This window comes from Aulostomus chinensis, chromosome 16 (genome assembly GCF_037954235.1).
Source record: "Aulostomus chinensis isolate RoL2024-O1b breed Wild chromosome 16, RoL_Achi_v1.0, whole genome shotgun sequence".
Lineage (NCBI taxonomy): Eukaryota > Metazoa > Chordata > Actinopteri > Syngnathiformes > Aulostomidae > Aulostomus > Aulostomus chinensis.
The window spans coordinates 9,828,043-9,847,285 of record NC_141335.1 but is presented as its reverse complement, the minus strand read 5'-3'; the positions used below and the strand labels follow the sequence as shown (position 1 = coordinate 9,847,285).

Here is a 19,243-nt window from a genome sequence, read left to right as displayed (position 1 = left end):
TTGACTTTTGTAGTAATTTAACAAGAGAAAGCTAGAGCTGGGATTTTTTACGGACAAGCAGTTATGCCAAAAAAACGAGGAAAAAGGTGTCCAATGTCCACTGCAGCACATTGTGTAACCACTTGTTCCTCTGCTAACATCCCACGGCTAACGGACTGGTAGGTCCCATGTGAACGACGTCACTCCGTTACTTTTTGTTTTTTAGGAGGGGGTACAAACAGCCAAGCACGGTACTTGACTCCACCATGCCGTCCTGTTCCTGGCTAATCCTCTTCATCCATCTCCTCACCATCACTGGCTTCTCCTTCTGTTTCTCTAACTATATCAGTTCCGAGGAGAAACTAAACATTCCAGCGATCGCAAAATATTTCAGCACTAAAGGACGTTACGAGGAAGTGAACCCGCATCTCATCGAGGACATCTTGGCTGTAAACAGATCCATCCTGCAGCTCCCATCCGAGCAATGTCGGGAAATCCATCTTACCGCCATAATAAGACATGGCACAAGATACCCTACGAGTAAAAACGTGAAGAAGATGCAGACACTTTACCAGCTGGTGAAAAACAGCGCCTCGGGAAAAGAGAGCTGGCTGCGTGAGATCCAGACCCAGTGGACGATGTGGTACACTGAGGACATGGACGGTAGACTGGTCCAGAAAGGTGTGAATGATCTCAAGAATCTGGCAGTCCGGCTGTCAAAGCTGTTCCCCTCACTGGTCTCAGAGGAGAACCTTCAAAACGGACTCTTCCAGTTCATTAGCAGCTCAAAGCACAGGTGTGTGAACAGCACCCTGTCCTTCAAGGCAGGACTGACAGAGCAGTGGGCCATTGAAGGTAGGATGAAGATGAAGACGATGATGATGATGCTGTACTGTATGTGCAATATACATATTTAAACATATTTCACAACAATCTGTTGCTTTCTTCTGCCCAGACCAGGAGTTTGATCATGCAGTGAACGATGCTCTAATGAGGTTCTTTGACCAGTGCACCAGATTTCTGCAGGAAGTAGACAACAACCCGTCCGCTCTGACAGAGGTGGACAAGTTCAAGCAGGGTTCAGAGATGAGGAGGGTCCAGGAGAAGATTGCAGACCGTCTAAATGTCCCGTATAATGACATCACACATGGTATTTTGATCACTTTCTAAAGTAAATATTCCATCTTTTAAACATAGCACCTCAAGCCGTTGGTTACATGGCCCCTGTGTTTTTTTTTTAAATTGTCTAATTTAGTTCAAGAGTATGATGACAAAGTATTAATGAGTAGTAGCACTTAATCTTGATGCAAAAACAAGAAATCCTCTGCAGCTTAGTAGAACTCACCGCAGACGAGAGGAGCCATGGTCTGTTTTTAAATGCTGTGTTGCGAGTCAGAAACTGGCGCTGTATTGAGAAATGAACTCTCTTAGGTATTAGGACACACTGGGCCACTCCTCAACATTTTGTTTTTCAAAATGGCTGCACAGCCGGTCTTATCTGATGACACATTAACATTTCATCATCATAACTTTTCTCCCGTAGATATGGCTGAAGCTGCATTTTACCTTTGTGCCTATGAGTTTGCCATCAAGACCGTGAACTCGCCCTGGTGTCGGCTCTTCGATGAGGTCGATGCACAGGTACAGGCCTTATTTAAACACAGAAATAATAGCATTAGAAATAGAAATAGTAATTTTCAAAGACTAAAGAAACGCATCGACTTTTTGGGAAATTGGCTTATTGTCCTCCCTCAGAACCAGACAAGAAGACAGCACGTATTTGATCACTTTTGATGGGGATACTTTTCATTGGCTGCCATTATTTGTGCTCAGCTCCCCAACGCAGAAGTGGAATCTATCTCCTTGTCTGGCTCTGGGGAAGATGAGGTATGGGAATTGTTATCAGGAAGGACAAATGATACTGGAACATCTCTACTTACTATCAGTCTTAATAATTCTTTCATTAAAGTCACCAAAGCAATATTTTTTTGGCAAGAAATTGTTGCTAGCTGAGTTAGAGCATAACTACTGTTTCTATCTAAAGGAGGGAATGCACCAGAAACTTAATTTCCTCCGCCATGATGTATACATGGTTCAGTCATGTGGCCCGTCACAAATCACAATGCTATTCTTTATGTGTTTCACCAGAGAATTCATTCAGCGAGAAACAGTCTGGTATTATTCATGTGACAAAGAGTGTTTTGTGTCCATGCTGACCTAAGACTCAGGTAGCCTGAGATGTTATCTTGCATTATGAAAGACTTCACATAAAGCCCAGTTCACACACACTACAAGTGATTTTTTTTTTTTAAATATACTGTCTGGGTCAACAGGTTATGGAGTATGCAAATGACCTGAAGCAATTCTGGAAAAGAGCCTACGGTTATGATATTAACAGCAAGTCCAGCTGTATCCTTTTCCATGACGTGTTTAATCGACTGGACAAAGCGGCCGTGGAGATCAAGTGAGTGAATAGTTCTCCCTTGGAATTTGTAGCAAAAAAACTAGCTTTCTTGGATGTATCCTTGAAATTTCTTCTAATTTTTCAGAGATTCTGCCTTACAAATGATTTTGTTTATCATGTATATCAGATCTGGCCAGCCGCTGAGCGAAGCCGTGACAATCCAGATCGGCCACGCAGAGACCCTCCTCCCCCTGCTGGCCCTCCTGGGCTTCTTCAAGGACAGCGAAGCCCTGACGTCCATCAACTACGCCACACAGACCAAGCGCTCCTTCCGCACCAGCTACATGTTACCCTATGCAGCTAACTTAATCCTGGTGCTGTATGACTGTGGGGAAGGAGACCTGAGACTGCAGACGCTGCTCAATGAGAAGCCTGTGACGTTCCCAGGTTTGACTGACCTGCAACGGGCCGCCATGCCGTACTACCATGATGTCAAGGAGCTCTACAGTGAACTGCTCCAAGGCTGTGACTTTGAGACCGAGTGCCAGCTGTTTAATAATCCTGCTGGAGCATAGGCAGATGGGGATGGAGGTCTCACAGAGGCTTCAATAGGAGTGGTGAAGGAATGTTAGCAAAAAGTCAGTGGGTTTCTCTGAATGAGTATCTGCTTAAATGCCAAGGGTCTGTGGTTAACATTAGCTTCAGTTTTGTTCACAATACATCAGAAACTACCACGGTCACGAATTTTTTTTAGCGTTTATGTCCTTATAACGGCTATGAGACTACAGAGGTCACACCAAAAATAGACGAAGCCAAAGATAGTTGTAATGGCATCAAGTCTACTATAACGTTAGTTCTACATTTATTAGCCTCTGAAACAAAACTACAAAGGTGATTTGCTGCAATAATCAAATATCCAACGTAAGAATCCTGTTAGCTTTTGGTCAAGGAAACCCACGGTTTTGCTAATTTCCATGTAGGCCTGGAAAAATGTCATTCCTGCAGCACTCTGTTTGATTTTAAAAAATGGTGTGGAAATTGTGCAGCTTTTCTTAGTCAGGAAGCTTCTGTGGTGTCAACCATTAGCAGAAGACTGTTTGAAGTGGCTTTTTAATCACACATGATCAGCAAGTGTTCGGTTAACTCAGTTAAGTGTTACGCAAGGAAAGCATTTCCTTTTGTCTTGGGGCTGAAAAAGCAGACTTAGAGTCTTTTAGACAGCAAAAGTCCCAGCCTGTGTTCAATCTCAAATTCACTTTTGTCATTACAGTATTATTGCTGCTGTCCCAGCATCGGCTAACACGAGCCACAAGTTGTAATAATGTTAAATTAAACAGGAATTTTAAACACTATTTTTTTCGCTTTTCAGAGTGTCATATGCACAACATGTATTTTGAATATGAATTGCTGTTTATTGTAATAATAAGAGACACTTCATGATGACTTAAGCGGTTTCGCGCTACTGTTTGCTACAACTAATAACGGGTAGCGTGAAACAGCAGAGAAGTCCGGTGAGTAATGTATCATGAAAAAAGTGGTATTTATTACACGCCTGTCTTGCCTTATGTGAACTGAACTTGCTATTAAACTATTCAGGGTTGTTTAATTTATTTTGGTTCTCAGTGTGGGACGTTCAAGTAGAATGATGTTTTTCTCCTCTGCTTCAGCAAGTCTGCATTAAAATGAGCGTGTTGATAGCGTGATGCGGGTGGTACCTGCAGAACTGACCCTGGTATGTCACTAGTTCAGTTTCCTCTAATGTTGGAACCTTATCTCTAGGAATGGTGATATAATGCAGAACCACTAGTGACATACCACACACTCTTCTCTTAGTTTTTTTCCTGGCAACCAGGATGTTATTTTAATTACATGTCTTGTTGGTTTGCGGTATCGCTACCCAGATCAACTCGGTAGTTTAACCTACTTCCTATAGTGTGAAAGTCCTTGTAAATTTAGATGAACAGCAGCACGAAAAAGCGGTAACATCTTCACGCAAGAGTGTAAAGTGTTAGCTAAACATTTTGCTTCATCAAATCTTAATTAGCCTAACTGACCCGTATGTTGAGCAGTTCATTTTAAAAAGTTATAGTTCCAAGTGAGACAACTGTGACTAATCGTTAGCCGAGGGATTTAAAAAAAAAAAAATTTCAGACCCAGAGGAAATATTGTGAAGTAGTCCAAACTGAAATACTGAAGTAACGCTGATGCCAACTTAGCTCACTACTACATGAAAGAATTTATGTAAATAGGGTTCATTCATCATTCACCATCAATGAAAGGTATTATTCTATGTAGCCCTTGAGAGGCCTTAGATGTTGTTTTTCTTTTGTGAGCAGAGATGGGGGGGGGGGGCTATTTTGAAGCCATAAGATACAGCCTAATTAATTAATTCAAGGCCACAAAATACTGTTCCCACAATTTGGTCATTCACCAGAGGAAAGAAGCAAGGATTGAACCAGAGACCCTTTGGTTGCTAGACTGCCACTCTACCACTGAGCCATACCACCCTAAATTAGATTCTTAGGCACCACAAATGAAAAAAACTGGAAGCAATTTATGAGTTGTGGCCTTAAATTCATTAACTGAGGGATGAAGTGCAGTATCTGTGGCCTCAGCTACACTAAAGTGAGGAAACAAGTTACATCTTTAGGCACCAAAATGACTAAATTGTGAGGACAACTTATACGTTGTGGCATCAAATGAGATATATATATATATATATATATATATATATATATATATATATATAGATGTATATATATACATATATATGTATATGTATATGTGTGTATATATATATTTTTTTTTTCCAATTTATTCCTACTGTGTTTTCCGTACGACCACGCCAGGGTTCCGTTTCGAGTTAAGCGAGTTCTAGTACTGTCCTGGGACTGAGACAACAGCCTACACTAATAATATACACCAACTCTGACGTTAACTGCACTAATTGCTAGGTGAAGTATGGGAAAGTCACCATGTTCAACGCCTCTCCACCTTCCTATTCTGTGCCTACCGTCGTGCCCAGCCTCCGGCCCGGTCCTACCGGTTTGGCTGCTCGGCAGCTCGGCCCAGTCATGTCGTTATGCTTGAGTATTGGCTGCTGTAACTTAAATTATGCAGATTTGTAGCCGTCGGAGGAGGAGGGCTGTAGGCTGGGCCAGCGGAATGCTACGTGTCTTGGAAGTCCTTTTAAACCCCCAGCCACCCCCCCTCGTCTACATCGATTACCACAGCCAAAAAGTTAGGAGGTTACAGCTGGAACAGGCGGCAAACGTCCCCATCCAGGCCTGCGAGTGAAAAGGTGTCCCGGCCTATCGGCGGTGTTCCCTTCGTACGAAATGTCCGGAGTGAAAAAGCTTCGCACGGTGAGTAGATCTGGAGAGAATGTTAACTGTCATCGGATGAGACTGCCTGAAGTGTACCGAAGTGTTCCGAGCAGATGTAAAACTCCTCTCAACTCTCATGAGAGTCTTACTGACAATCAAGAAACTTTTCCGCTTCCCGTTGACGAGACTGATATCCCCCAGAAGAAGAAGAAAACGCTGAGAGAGAGAGCGAGAGAGAGAGAGAGAGAGTACAAACAATAGTAAAGTACTGGAGTGAAAACGAGTCGGGGTGATGCTGTAAATACACGTTAATTTCATCATCTTGACACTGGTGCCTATTTACTGTCCTCCAGGTGTGATGGTGGAGGACGAGCCGGACCCTGAATAGGCCGGTTGTTGTAGTTTTCATCTCAATATGCCCCATTCATACCGTAGACGTCTGAGGAGGGAGAAAGGAGCCAGTGTGAGGGAGCAGGACGGAGCTGCACAGGAATCGGACCAGGCTCTCTTTAGATATAACAGGAATTAATAGAAAGATCATGGTTAAATGGACAGAAGTGTTTGGTTTGGGGTTTTTTTGTTTTTGTTTTGTTTTTTTCTAGTGCCATCAAACTCAAGGTCTGATACTGATTCAAAGATAAAGATGCAACTTAATTTTTAAAGCAAAAACGGCATGTTCCAGTCTCCTTTTTTTCTTTTATATATTTAGATTTGATTAATATTAACTAAACCAAGCAATTTGCAGTATTCAGACTTTATATAAACATCAATCCTCAGAGATAATAAAAACCCCATCCAGAGCTGTGACAGTAACCCTAAAAGTTAGTTGTTTTGTTACAAAATGTCCTAACCAGTTCCACTTAGTAGAGCAGTTTCAGAGTATGTTATTACAGGGTTCATACCATCTTGAAAAATCTGGAAAAGCAATGGCAATTTACTCCACAAAAGCTTGCATATTAGTGTTTTGTTTAATATGGATGTAGTTTCATTGACTTTTGTTCAGCACACACAGGTAAATTTTGATATCAATTAACCGATTCCAATTCTAGAGAATGCGTGATCAGGGAAAAGTCACGGTAATGTTTAGCAAAAAACATGTATGTATGTGAACCTTTTTTCATCATCTTTGTTTGAGATTCAAGAAAGTAAGATGAGACTGAAACCCTTAAGACACATCTTAAGTTTTCCCTTAAATATGTGATTGATAGATAGATAGATAGATAGATAGATAAGTTGTTTCATGGAAGGAAGGGAGAGTATGTCAAGCGCAGGAAGTTACAGTTCGGTCAGAAGATGAGAGCTGTTATTCATCTCACTTGTGTGTGGGTTTTTTTTTGTGCGTGTGTTGTTGCACACGTGAACAAAGGTGAGGCTGCATGTCATTTTAGGGAGATTATGCTCATCAGTGGAGCACATCAAGCCCACCCTTGATGTGCGTTGGAGCGGCGGATCGTCTTAAAGCACCAGTGGTTCAACCCTCTGCTGGGTTTAAATATCACACAGTTCTTACAGGAACTTGTTTATGACTCATCTGTGGTGTGATTCCTTAGCACCAGCAAATCCCAGACTATAAATTTATAGCTCCCTCGCCATTCAAGAGACAGTAACGCGGCGTATCTTTAGAAGCAGCGGGCGGAATGTGGAGAAACCAGATAGGCTGAAGTGAAGCAACGGGATGGAGGGATGCAGGGAAGAAGGCAGTGGGCGCAAAAAGGGTCATCGAGCATGCGGGCACAAGAACTGCCACATCATCGCTGTGGTGCCGGTGCCGGCTGCACACTGGGCACATTGTCCACTCAGTCCTCTCCCTCCCTCCACTCCCTCCATGCTCTCTCCTTTGCCCCTCCCCTCTGAACGTCAATACAGCTCCGTTTATTCACATCCTGGTCCACATATGAGGGTGGCATGTAAAACTTGCCATGTAATAAAAAACATATGGGTGGACCCAGACAGGTTAGTTTGCATTTGTAATTTTAATGGTAGAAGGCCTCAAGGCTACTGTACGGCGTGTTCATTATTTCATCACTCACAATAGACGCGTCCGAAAAATGTTACCTGACTTGAAAGACTGTACGGAGCAGACAAACAGGTGTTGTTACTGGTGGTTATGATATCACATGATCCGAACAGAATACATCACAAGTCAGCGGGCAAAGATCCTCAACCCTTGTCTCCTTTTGTCTCAGGACCTCAACAGGTCGACCAACGTGGTGTACCAGGCCCACCATGTCAGCCGTAGCAAGAGGGGGCAGGTTGTGGGCACCAGGGGAGGCTTCAGAGGATGCACCATCTGGCTCACTGGTAAATCATCCATTGTTGATGAAGTGGCTCATTCCCCAGCCACACTTAAAGAGATCCACCAACCAAAAAAAGTGTAATATGCCTTTCAATAACTTACTTTTTACTTGTCTTGAAAAAATATTTTTTTCCCCACCTGCATTACTTCTTGGTGACTCGAAAGTCAGAAAACAGCAGCCAGATACAATTAGCGTGAAGCTAATGGAGGCCGACCAGTGAGGGCCAGACCACCTGGGTGTTGCAGCTGTTTAGTCGGCTGGCTAATATTAACTGATGTTAACACTTTTAGTACTTGGTTAAATTTAGAAGTGATGTTCCTAAATCTGTTGTAAATTGTAGTTTAGGACAATCATTTTTTATCAATATATACGTAAATTACTCCGCAATATCAGAATCTGCCCCAAAAATCCAATAAACTCATCATCCCAAAGAATTCAAGTGCTGTCTATCCAGCTATATGCTCCATAATCTGCAATTTGAGTTGAGTTAAACAAACAAGAATATTTTGCTAGCTTGCACATTCTTTGAATTCTTATGAGCCTGAACAATTCAAAGTTAAATTGAGCGTACGTCTAGATAAAGAAGAAGAGGATTACACTGGATTATGTGTCTGAGAGTTTGTAACCAGAAGTTTTGGATGGTTTAGCTGTTGTTAGTTGTTGGTCTCCATTAGCTTCAAGCTAAAAAATACATGGCTTGTGGGGGCAAAAGCATTTTTGTGAGTTCAAGTAACTGAAAGACAAATAAAAAATTTGGGGTGAGTTATTGCTTTAATCGAGTTTTATTTGATCCAGATTATTTCAAAAACGTTCGAGCCACATTCAAATCTTGCTCCTGTCATTTTACTACAATAGGTTTGTCTGGAGCTGGGAAGACCACCATCAGCTTCGCCCTGGAGGAGTTCCTTGTGTCCCACGCTATTCCGTGTTACTCCCTGGATGGTGACAACATTCGCCAAGGCCTGAACAAGAATCTTGGTTTCTCTTCAGAGGACCGTGAAGAGAACATCCGTCGTATTGCTGAGGTGGCCAGACTCTTTGCAGAGGCGGGGCTTGTTTGCATCACCAGTTTCATCTCTCCTTTTGCCAAGGTCAGAAAATAGCTTTAATCAGGTGCAAATTCCTTTAAATGATATTTTAAAAAGGTGGATATCAGCCATTCACCGTGACACACTGCTGCACTTTTATGTTACACAAATTAAGCATCCACTGTAATTTGTGCCACAGGATCGTACCAAGGCCAGGAAAATCCATGCAAATGCTGGACTGCCCTTTTTTGAGGTGTTTATCCATGCTCCTCTGGAGGTGTGTGAGAGCAGAGATGTAAAAGGACTTTACAAGAAGGCTCGTGCTGGAGAGATCAAAGGTGCGTGTGACAGAGCTCGCCTTAGCAAATATACTTCCAATCTCGCACATGCCCTTTCTACCACTAAACTGTAGTTACCGCTGTAGATTATTGTAGATAAACTGGAATAGAGGTGCCTCTGGGGTTTTAACGACTTTTCTTTGTTGTCAGGCTTCACTGGGATTGACTCAGATTATGAGCGCCCAGAGGCACCGGAGTTGGTCCTGAAAACCGGGGAGCTTTCTGTGAATGAATGCCTCCACCAGATTGTTGAGATGCTCAGGGAGCAGGTGGGTAAAATGAAAAAGAAATCTGAACAAACTGCTCTGTTTTAAAAAAGAAAAAAACAACAACAACAAAACTTTGGCTCTTTCAGCTTCAGACTGCCTTTCAAATCAGATTTGTTTATTTTCATGCTGTTCATTTGCACATTTGCAAGTGAGATCCGATTTTAGTGAGATCAGAGATTAGTTGTGTACAGACATCACCAACCTATTTACAAGACGCTACATTAAAGCAGCCTGTATCCACGGAGAAACATGCTGTGAGTGACACAAAAAGAAATTCTTTTTAAATGTCCAGAGGGGGACGCATCTGTAGACCAGATGGATTTCAGCTGTCCAGAATCACTGGACTTCACTTAACTGGACTGTTGTCGTTGTCCAAGTATATGTAAACAGGGAAGAATCTATTTATTCATCAAGTATGTCTGCTTCCGGAACAGTAGGTTCCCTTGTAGCTGGTGGCAGCCTATTGGCTAACCTTTTATTTGGCACAGAAGTTAAGCAGCAGCAAGCGATGTGCCTTCAGTCGGACTAATGTGTTTGCATGTGTTTTATAAAGTCTAACATTAGGATTCACTGTCTAAAATGAATTTAGATACAAATCTCAATATACCCAAACCCAGAATGAACAGGGCCTTTGTAGATTATCTAAATAGATAATAATCTACCTTAATCTATGTAAGGATACGAGATAATACTGTCAACAACTGCTGTTTTCTAGTCCGGGAACAGCTTGTAACAGCTAAGCATTTTGCAATGTTGATCGGTTTCATTGATCATGAGGGGACAGAAGGTCAGTGCAGCAAAATCGATTCAGCTGACAAAAAGCCTCATTTTATCACATATAGGCGCACAAGAAATATAGAGGATGTCAGAGTGTTGCTTACTAGGTTTGAATAGCTTCATTGATTAATCGAGCTATGAAGCACTGCTGAAGAAGCTGCTGTCCCTCACATTTATGTCAGAGGTTTTTTTTTCGCGATGCACAACTGACCCAGTTACAGTACTGTGTTGACAATTCAATGTCATCGGACTCTTTCCATGTTTGAAAAGATTTAAATCACTCTAGTCGAACTGGAAAGACACGTTCGTTCTTTTCTCTGGGACAAAAGCGTTAATTGCAATGGACAAACTCGTAATGCAAGAACATGTTTGATTGACAATAAGTAAAATGATTCCCATTAACAAGTTCTGTGGGGGGAAAAGTTGCAGATAAACTTCACATGTAAATATGTTACCTTTTCACACCACAGTCACAGAGGTAGAGGTTTACTTGCTTTAAGTTATACAGTCCTGTGTCAACAGGAGGAAAAGATTTCCCAAAGTTAGCCCTGCATTGGTAAACACACCTGAATCGAGCTGCGAGTCATTAAAAAAAATCCCTCTCAGGAATCCAGGGAAGCAGAATTTCATAGCGTGTGTCACAGGCAAGTGAGTACGAGTCGTGACAAACCAGACCGGCATTCATGTATAAACTGTACTTGAATATGTGTAAAAGCGGCATTTTAAAAGAAGAAATATTAATATGATTACAACACTCAACTAGGTAGTTATGTGTCTTGTGTTATGCTCGTAAACGTGTCTTGTTTTTTGCAGAAATTTAAAATACAGGGCGTTTGGAGAGGGCGAACCTCCACCAGTCTTACCTCAGCCAAAACCAGCATTAAAAAAAAAAAATTGCAATCTTTCACTATGTTAAATGGATCTGGTCCAAAGTGGTTCATACTGCACCCCCTTGCCAACTTTATTACATATACACATGTATATATATATATATATATATATATATATATATATATATATATATATATATATATATATATATATATAAAATGCATTTTTGTGTAAACATTATTCATCTAATGAGGAGCCGTTCCGTTCTTCAGAGCCACAGACATCTGATTCGAAGGCAGACATGCTGTTGCCCAAGAATAGAGGCCTGAGGGGAAGCTGCGTCACTCCGTGCCATCATTTCTGCTTTTGAAATTATTCGAAATTTCCCATGAAGTAGTCAGTGAAAAGTATGGGACTTTCAGAGGGGATCTGGATCAAGATATAAATCCTGGAGCATGAGGACTGTTCCTGTCAAGTAGTAGGATGTAACCGTTAGCAATATTTCCCGATTAGCACTTCTCTCGGGCAATAAATACTTGTAATTGGTTGGTTGTCAATCACTCCAATATGACCTATGGATCATTTTCTCTCATGTGTTTCTGGTTGAAATATTGTGATAGGATGTCTGATGTACTGAAAAATACCTAATACATGTAAACTGAGACCACATGTTTTGTGAAAAAGAATTTAGATTATATTATATTCATATTCTGTATGCACATAGCTTACTTGGAGGAGGAGTAGGCTTTCTCTGAATATTTTTTGTATTGTTTTGTTATAATATCAAAGCAGTGCAACTTTTGGGAAGTATACCTTCTTTTTCGTACAATCAATGTGTAACACGTTCGTTTCTGTCTTGTAAAACTGGGCATTTTGACAATTAGCATAGAAAAGCAGATAGATCTCTTCACTGAAGCTGTTGGTCATAGAGAAGAAATTAAATTAGTGTAATAAAGCCTCATAAAAATCAATTTGACATTTGATAAATAATTTGAGCGACAACATCGACTCATTGTAGAAAATATGTTTTTCTCTCTTTCTAACTAACCCATTTCATTCAGCACTCGTCACTGGTTACCAAAAATTAGATCTGATAGCTGGAAGATAAACCTGCTGTGGACACAGGTTACATCTGGTACACAAGTAACCGTGGACATGTACTCTGCTCTTAAGGAAAGCTGTTGTTAAAAAAAAAAAAAACAGACCTAAAATTAAGCGCCAGGTCAACACATATGATATGGAAAAATTGAGGGCAAAAACTATAACTGCAATGAAAAACCAAACACACTCAAACACCAACAATAGTCAAGCATGACATTAACATTCTCTTTCTCTCTTTGTTTATAGAGTATTGTACCAAGCGAGATCATGGAGGAAGTCAATGAACTCTTTGTCCCAGAGAATAAGCTGAAACTTGCTGTGGCGGATGCAAACACTCTGGACACCATCAGTATCACCAAGGTAACCCAGCGTTCCAGTATCCAGCCTCCTTTGTATTCATCAGACAGTCAGCAGGCACGTGGGCAGTACTGGGCCTAACAAGGTAGATAGAGTTTTGGAGATGATCCACCCAGAAACACTCCCTGCTGTTTGGACGGTGTGAACTGCTCTGATTTCTTGCCCTTAATTATAAAAACATAAACTGGACCAACAGCAGTGTATTTGAAGAACTGGAACGCAGACTGACAGGATTGTCCGGTTCTGAAATAACCAAGGGCAGTTTCTTTCTACAGGTCATCACTCTAATGAAGGCTTGCATCATTGCACCATATCAGGAAAAATAGCTGACACTGGTTCCTAAATTATATCCTTAATTACCCAAATCAAGACACTCGTGAAATTTTGAATTTTTCAAATGATTTAAATTTTGTGTGTGTTGTAGCCTGAGTAGTCTTTCTTTAAAGGTATTCCATGTGTGAATAAACTGAGCATTTGAAATGTTGCAGGATAAAAGGAGAATATATATGTCTGCCTATTTCATATAGATAAGATAAGTAACATGTTAATAGTCCATATTTATTCCAGCATATTCCCACTCCTCCCCACTGCAATAGTGTAATTTACTCTGTATTTTTAACTCATAATATGCTTACATATATTTATATTTATATTTATATTTATATATAAAACCATATTCCATATTACTTGTGTCATGTTTGCTCAGCTTCCTTGAGCTACATGTCTGTTCTTTGAATGTACTTGGACAGCAATGAAACAAAAAATCCTCTTATGCATTGACATACTTAGCCAATAAAGCCAATAAAGTCTAAATATAAACCAGTAATAATTACATTAAAGCCTGCACATGAACAAAAGACCTAAATAAAAAAAATAATAATTCCAGGAAAAATGAGAACAATCCTTGCCTCAATGCCAACATTCTGACCGTGTGTAACATACCGTTGCAGTTTCCTTCTAGCTGATGTGTTTTCCTTTCATCTTAAGGCTCATATTAGTCAACCAAGGCTGTGTGCTATCCCATAATGTCTCTCTGCTTCAGCGAGGGAGTTCATATTTTCATCACAATTGCATCAGCACCCATATCTTGTTCACTCCCATGAATCTGTTCAATGGCACAAGAAAGTTTAAAAGGTTAAAGCTCATTTGTGGAGTTCTTAAGGTCAGTGTGTTGGATCTAGTGACACCTAGTGGTGAAGTTTAAAACTTCAGTTTTTTTGCAGAAAGAATACCCTAAACACTCAACATAAATACTAGTAAAATGTAAGTAAATGTGAGCAGAGAATTAAGAGGATGAGCAAGAGAATGTGGCAAAAACATAAAATTCTTATTTTGCTTGTCCATTCCAGGCTACTGTAGTCGCTCTCCATATACATCCAAGGACATCTAGCCGTCATTTTTTTCTTACACAGTTCACTGATTGACTCATACATACTGGAATCAGAGTCGTGCATTGACATTTACAACCAAGGGCTCAGAGCAATTGAATGGATACTTTATATGTTTTATGGGTTATTCAGTATCATTTCCTCTACCTGATGTTTACAGTGAGCATATCTTCTTTGTCAACAGTTGGATCTCCAGTGGGTGCAGGTTTTGTCAGAGGGCTGGGCGAGCCCTCTTAAGGGTTTCATGAGAGAAAGAGAGTTCCTGCAGGTTTTGCACTTTAACAACCTCTTGGATGGTAAGAGACAACTAAAAACATGGTTATCAATGCCACGAGCCTCTTTCGGTACAGAAAATTACATCCGTTTCATCTGCATTTGCTCATAGCTGCAATTTGTTTGTAATTGTTGTGCTAAAAGACAATGTAAAAATGTGTGTGAATGTTTTAGTTTTTTTTTCTGTCAAAATTTGGACATTTAAATAGAAACACAAAGCAGTAATTATTAGTATTGATCACACAATTATCCTTGGCAGAGATAACAATAAACCTCTTTATTTTATTTAATAACATTCCGAACCTGTTCTATGACCTTTTTCCAGATGAAAGACACAAACTACTGACATTGATTTGGTAAATCTAATTACATGCAACTGTTACAACTTAACTTTAATTTGAATGCATCATCTGTTCTAAGTTTTGGGTAATTCAAGTTTTATTTATACAAATGAAAACCAAAACCTTCGATGGAACCAGCAAGTAGATATGCCTTCTTTTTGGATTAATGAGTGTACACAAAGCCCATTATCTGTGATTCTAATCAGTCTGTTTCGGTAAGAAGTAACTCCTGAGTAGAACTTGTAATACATTACATTTGATGTCTTTTTTTGTTTTTTTGTTTTTTGTAGTAAGTACTGAACAGTTGCTTCACTGGTTAATCTGCTGCATCCTCTCCTGTCTTAGGCGGTGCCATCAACTTGTCTGTTCCCATCGTCCTGCCTGTTACCACGGAGACCAAGGAGAGGCTGGATGGCTGTGCAGCCATCGCTCTGGAATACCAGAATACACGTGTAGCCATTCTCAGGAACCCAGAGTTCTTCCCCCACCGCAAGGAGGAACGCTGCGCCAGACAGTGGGGCACCACATGTCCTCAACACCCTTACATCAAGGTATCAGTGCATTCACCCAGCGTCTTTATCACTTACAGTTATTTATTTGTGTGGGCCAAGATACTGGAGTTTTCATGGTGTGCAGATGGTGATGGAGGGAGGCGACTGGCTCGTAGGTGGTGACCTGGAGGTGCTTGAGCGAATCAAATGGAATGATGGACTGGATCAGTACCGTCTTACTCCACAGGAGCTGAAGCAGAAGTTCAAAGAGATGAATGCAGGTTGGGAAAACTTCCAAAAACTTAACTCAGGCAACACAAACTGACTTTATATCTGTGGAAAAATGAAACTAATGGGAAGGTGGTAGTTTACCTAGAGCACACATTTGTCTTTCAGAAAAAAACATGACAAAGAAGCAGATGAAAAACTGAAATGGTAAATTAAAAGATGCATGAAGATGTTTAATTCTGAATCAGCTTCCCTGACTTTGACTTGACAGTTGCACTCACACGCTGTGGTTAAATGTTGTTTTTGCATACGTAGATCACGCATGTTATGATGGACATGATAAAGCTCATCTGAGTGATGTGGAAGGCATGATGGGCATGTTATATTATCCTCACATTATGAATCACGCAACTCAAATAAGGTTTTTGTGTCGTCTCCCACAGATGCAATATTTGCATTTCAGCTGCGTAACCCGGTCCACAATGGCCACGCTTTGCTGATGCAGGACACCAAACGCCGTCTGCTGGAGCGAGGTTACAAGAACCCCGTCCTCCTCCTGCACCCGCTCGGCGGCTGGACCAAAGATGACGACGTGCCTCTGGAGTGGCGCATGAAGCAGCACGACGCCGTGTTGGAGGAGGGCGTCCTGGACCCAGCCAGCACCATCGTAGCTATCTTCCCCTCACCTATGATGTACGCCGGACCCACAGAGGTAGGTAGCTGTCAGCTCGTCGGATCTAAACTCTGGACAACCATGTACACACTATAAACACACACATGGGTTTGAATATTAACCTGCGTGTCCTCTAACCTTCCATCAGGTGCAGTGGCACTGCCGGGCAAGAATGATTGCAGGAGCAAACTTTTACATAGTTGGACGAGACCCTGCAGGCATGCCTCACCCAGAGACTAAACAGGACCTGTATGAGCCCACTCACGGGGGCAAGGTCCTCACCATGGCCCCGGGTCTCACCTCTGTGGAGATCATTCCCTTCAGGGTTGCAGCCTACAACAAGGCCAAGAAGGCTATGGACTTCTACGATAAAGAGCGGTGAGCAAAGAAGCATCTGCAAATATTACTGACAATAATTCACTTCACACATACGGCTAATTTATTGATTTTGTCTACTTGATTAGGAACTTTAGAGCTGCTAAAATAATTACGAATTCATTTTTCACAAAAAGAAAATTGTCTCTTTTATTCAAAATTACATACAATAAATCACTGAGTGAAAATGACAGAGGTCCTCACTGGAAACTGGCTGAGCGGATTCTTTCAAAGTAATAAGTGTATGTGGTTATTTCAGAAAAAAAACAGGGCAGGAGTTGTTACTTAAATTATTTTATTTATTCATAAACAAGGGATTTTTTTTTCCTCGGGCAAATGCAAAATGTTTCTGTTGCAAAAAATGTGAACCACCTCCATCCCAAAGTTCAGCACATCATACTGTTATAACATGCTTATATCCAGTGTCTTGTAATTTTCGAGGAGAACACGCCATTTCCTATAACCTCTCCTGTGTTTCTTTCCTTTCTGTTAGACATTCCGAGTTTGAATTCATCTCAGGAACCAAGATGAGGAACTTGGCTCGCAGCGGAGAGAACCCTCCAGAGGGTTTCATGGCCCCCAAGGCCTGGAAGGTGTTGGTTGACTACTACAGCTCCATTCAGAAGGACAAGTGATCAGCACTGCTCACAGCTATGAAAATATACAGTAAAGTACGCAGCCATCCCTCCAGGAGTATTTTAGATATCTCCGTTTTATCCAAACCCTTGTTAAGTGTGATGAAGTCTGGCAAAGGTGGGTGTAAAACTTAAAAAAAAAATTAAAACTGTTTTCCATTCCTTTAAAATTATGTGATTTTATTAATCTATGGTATGTTTACAATCACTTGTCAATTTATAAAAACTTTCTAATCTTCTTGCAAGGAGGATTTATTATATTGAATGAGTTTCATCTAGGTGTACCTAATAAAATGGCAAGTGAGTACATAATAACATATTCTATGTATTTTTAATAAATTAAGGGTAACATGAGATTATTTTTATTTTTGAACTTTAGGAGCACATCCCATGAAAGGGAAATCATTTTCGATATTTACATGTTGTATCTGAAGGAAAATATATTTACATTTAAATGTATTTTACATCACTGTCACTCCAGTTATTTGTATTGCTAAAAGAAAGCAATGTTATCACTACCTACAGTGCCTTTTTGTTTTATAAGTATGTATGTTAAATAACAGCTCATGTTTAATATTATTGTGAAGTACAACAGACATTTTTTTCTTTAAAATGTGATCAAGTGCCTTTCTCTCAAATGTCTACATCCAAAAGCTGTAATTGTTTGCCTAAAGATTTTTGTGAAGTGGGCATTTGCATTCAAAGAACCTGCAATATTAGGAGGATAAAGATGTGAATATACAGATACAGTAATAAAGGAACTTATTTGTCATGATGGATCATTTGTTTGTACTTATTTCTGGGGCTTTATTTCCTGCAACCTAAATAATACAGCAATAACTGGGTTTTTTTTCTTCTTTTGTTTCTGTGTGCACAGACTTGTGCAACATACTTCACGTTAACTCCTGTCTGTGCAAGGTTCATTCTTTATCGACCAAAGGTCAAAGGTCGACAGCGTGGAATCCTGCTGTTGAAAAGTTTTAAGCACAACGCTGCCACCTACTGGCGAAAACTGTCACAAAAACCAAATCACTGCTGAATGAGAAACTGCTGTGATGCTTTAGACAAGACCACAGACACGTAAAGTCTCTATTGCAGCAGTGAAACCCGCTGAACAACAATCTACACAAATTATACATCAATTTGATTACAATTTCTAGCAGCACCAACAGCAGATATCTGCTTTTAAAATACTCTTAATTGTGTTCGGCTGCACTGAATCTCTTCTAATTACCAGATCTTTTATAATAGATTAAGGACTTTTAAATTAATCTTATGAGATGGTTGAATGAATTCGGAGGGCTGATTGGTTTTGCCCGTCATTAAGCTGTATGGGCTTACATCGCTCTGGGATGAGTGTTCTTCCATGAGGAGACCCAGTCGCTCCTGTAAGAAGCAGATTTCTAATTAGCCTTACATGGGATCAGATCATTTAATCTGTGATGTTCCAGGTAAACGCATTTAAATCTGCTGAGCTGCACTCTCAGGACCTGATAAAATCTCTAACTAATGTACATCCAACATGTCATGTCACTGAGAAATGACAAGGCTGGAACTGTTGTTCATCTCTTAGAATGGGCAGTATACGCACAGGACTTGTCATACTTCCAAGCTGTTTTTCAGAATTAATGTTGATACTCGTGGCTTTTTATTCAAATATAAAAATGTCTTCGTTTTTACAGTCTTCACATCTCTTGTGTTGCATAATTTGGGTTTAGTAGACACCTTAGATCCAGATAAGGGCTGCACAATGAATTAAAAAAACGTAATCAGAATTGCAATTTATCCAAGGAAGGTGCAATATGTATCAATTTAGGCTAATTGGGTGTCAAAATACCATTTTAGATCAAATATTGCATTGCTGCAGAGATGTCCCGCCTACAAATCATATTTTACAGATTCAAGACAATATTGTTGTTTGATACAGATGCCCAGAAAACAAATCACACACAATCATCTTGATGGAGAGCTCAATAAAAATGACATTATGTAAAAGATAACATTCCATATATTACTGCAAATCATAACACAATCATAATATAAGTCAAAACAATTGCAATTGGATTTTTTTTCCAACATCGCAAGTGGTTCACAATTTATCTGTGTATTTGGTTTCATGATAGAAGTTATTA

General features: G+C 40.3%; 2 protein-coding genes and 1 long non-coding RNA gene across 3 annotated transcripts; 2 read left to right on the top strand and 1 right to left on the bottom strand.

Moving 5' to 3' along the window:
* The first annotated feature begins 127 nt into the window (after positions 1-127).
* Positions 128-4,003, top strand: minpp1a (multiple inositol-polyphosphate phosphatase 1a). Its single transcript, XM_086180043.1, has 5 exons — positions 128-834; positions 935-1,129; positions 1,523-1,620; positions 2,313-2,443; positions 2,571-4,003. Exons 1-5 carry the CDS (start codon positions 246-248, stop codon positions 2,956-2,958), a joined length of 1,401 nt encoding a protein of 466 aa, XP_086036169.1. The 5' UTR covers positions 128-245; the 3' UTR covers positions 2,959-4,003.
* Positions 1,237-5,474, bottom strand: LOC147247423 (uncharacterized). Its single transcript, XR_015109375.1, has 3 exons — positions 5,397-5,474; positions 1,546-1,628; positions 1,237-1,384 (listed from the first exon to the last, which is right to left on the bottom strand). It is a non-coding gene; the product is annotated as an uncharacterized LOC147247423 (long non-coding RNA).
* A 70-nt stretch (positions 5,475-5,544) lies between these two features.
* LOC147247422 (bifunctional 3'-phosphoadenosine 5'-phosphosulfate synthase 2-like) lies at positions 5,545-17,884 on the top strand. The gene is made up of 12 exons (XM_086180041.1): positions 5,545-5,748; positions 7,896-8,010; positions 8,862-9,097; positions 9,234-9,372; positions 9,523-9,641; positions 12,597-12,710; positions 14,280-14,391; positions 15,055-15,260; positions 15,346-15,481; positions 15,872-16,140; positions 16,250-16,479; positions 16,970-17,884. Exons 1-12 carry the CDS (start codon positions 5,722-5,724, stop codon positions 17,109-17,111), a joined length of 1,845 nt encoding a protein of 614 aa, XP_086036167.1. The 5' UTR covers positions 5,545-5,721; the 3' UTR covers positions 17,112-17,884.
* Positions 17,885-19,243: the final 1,359 nt, after the last annotated feature.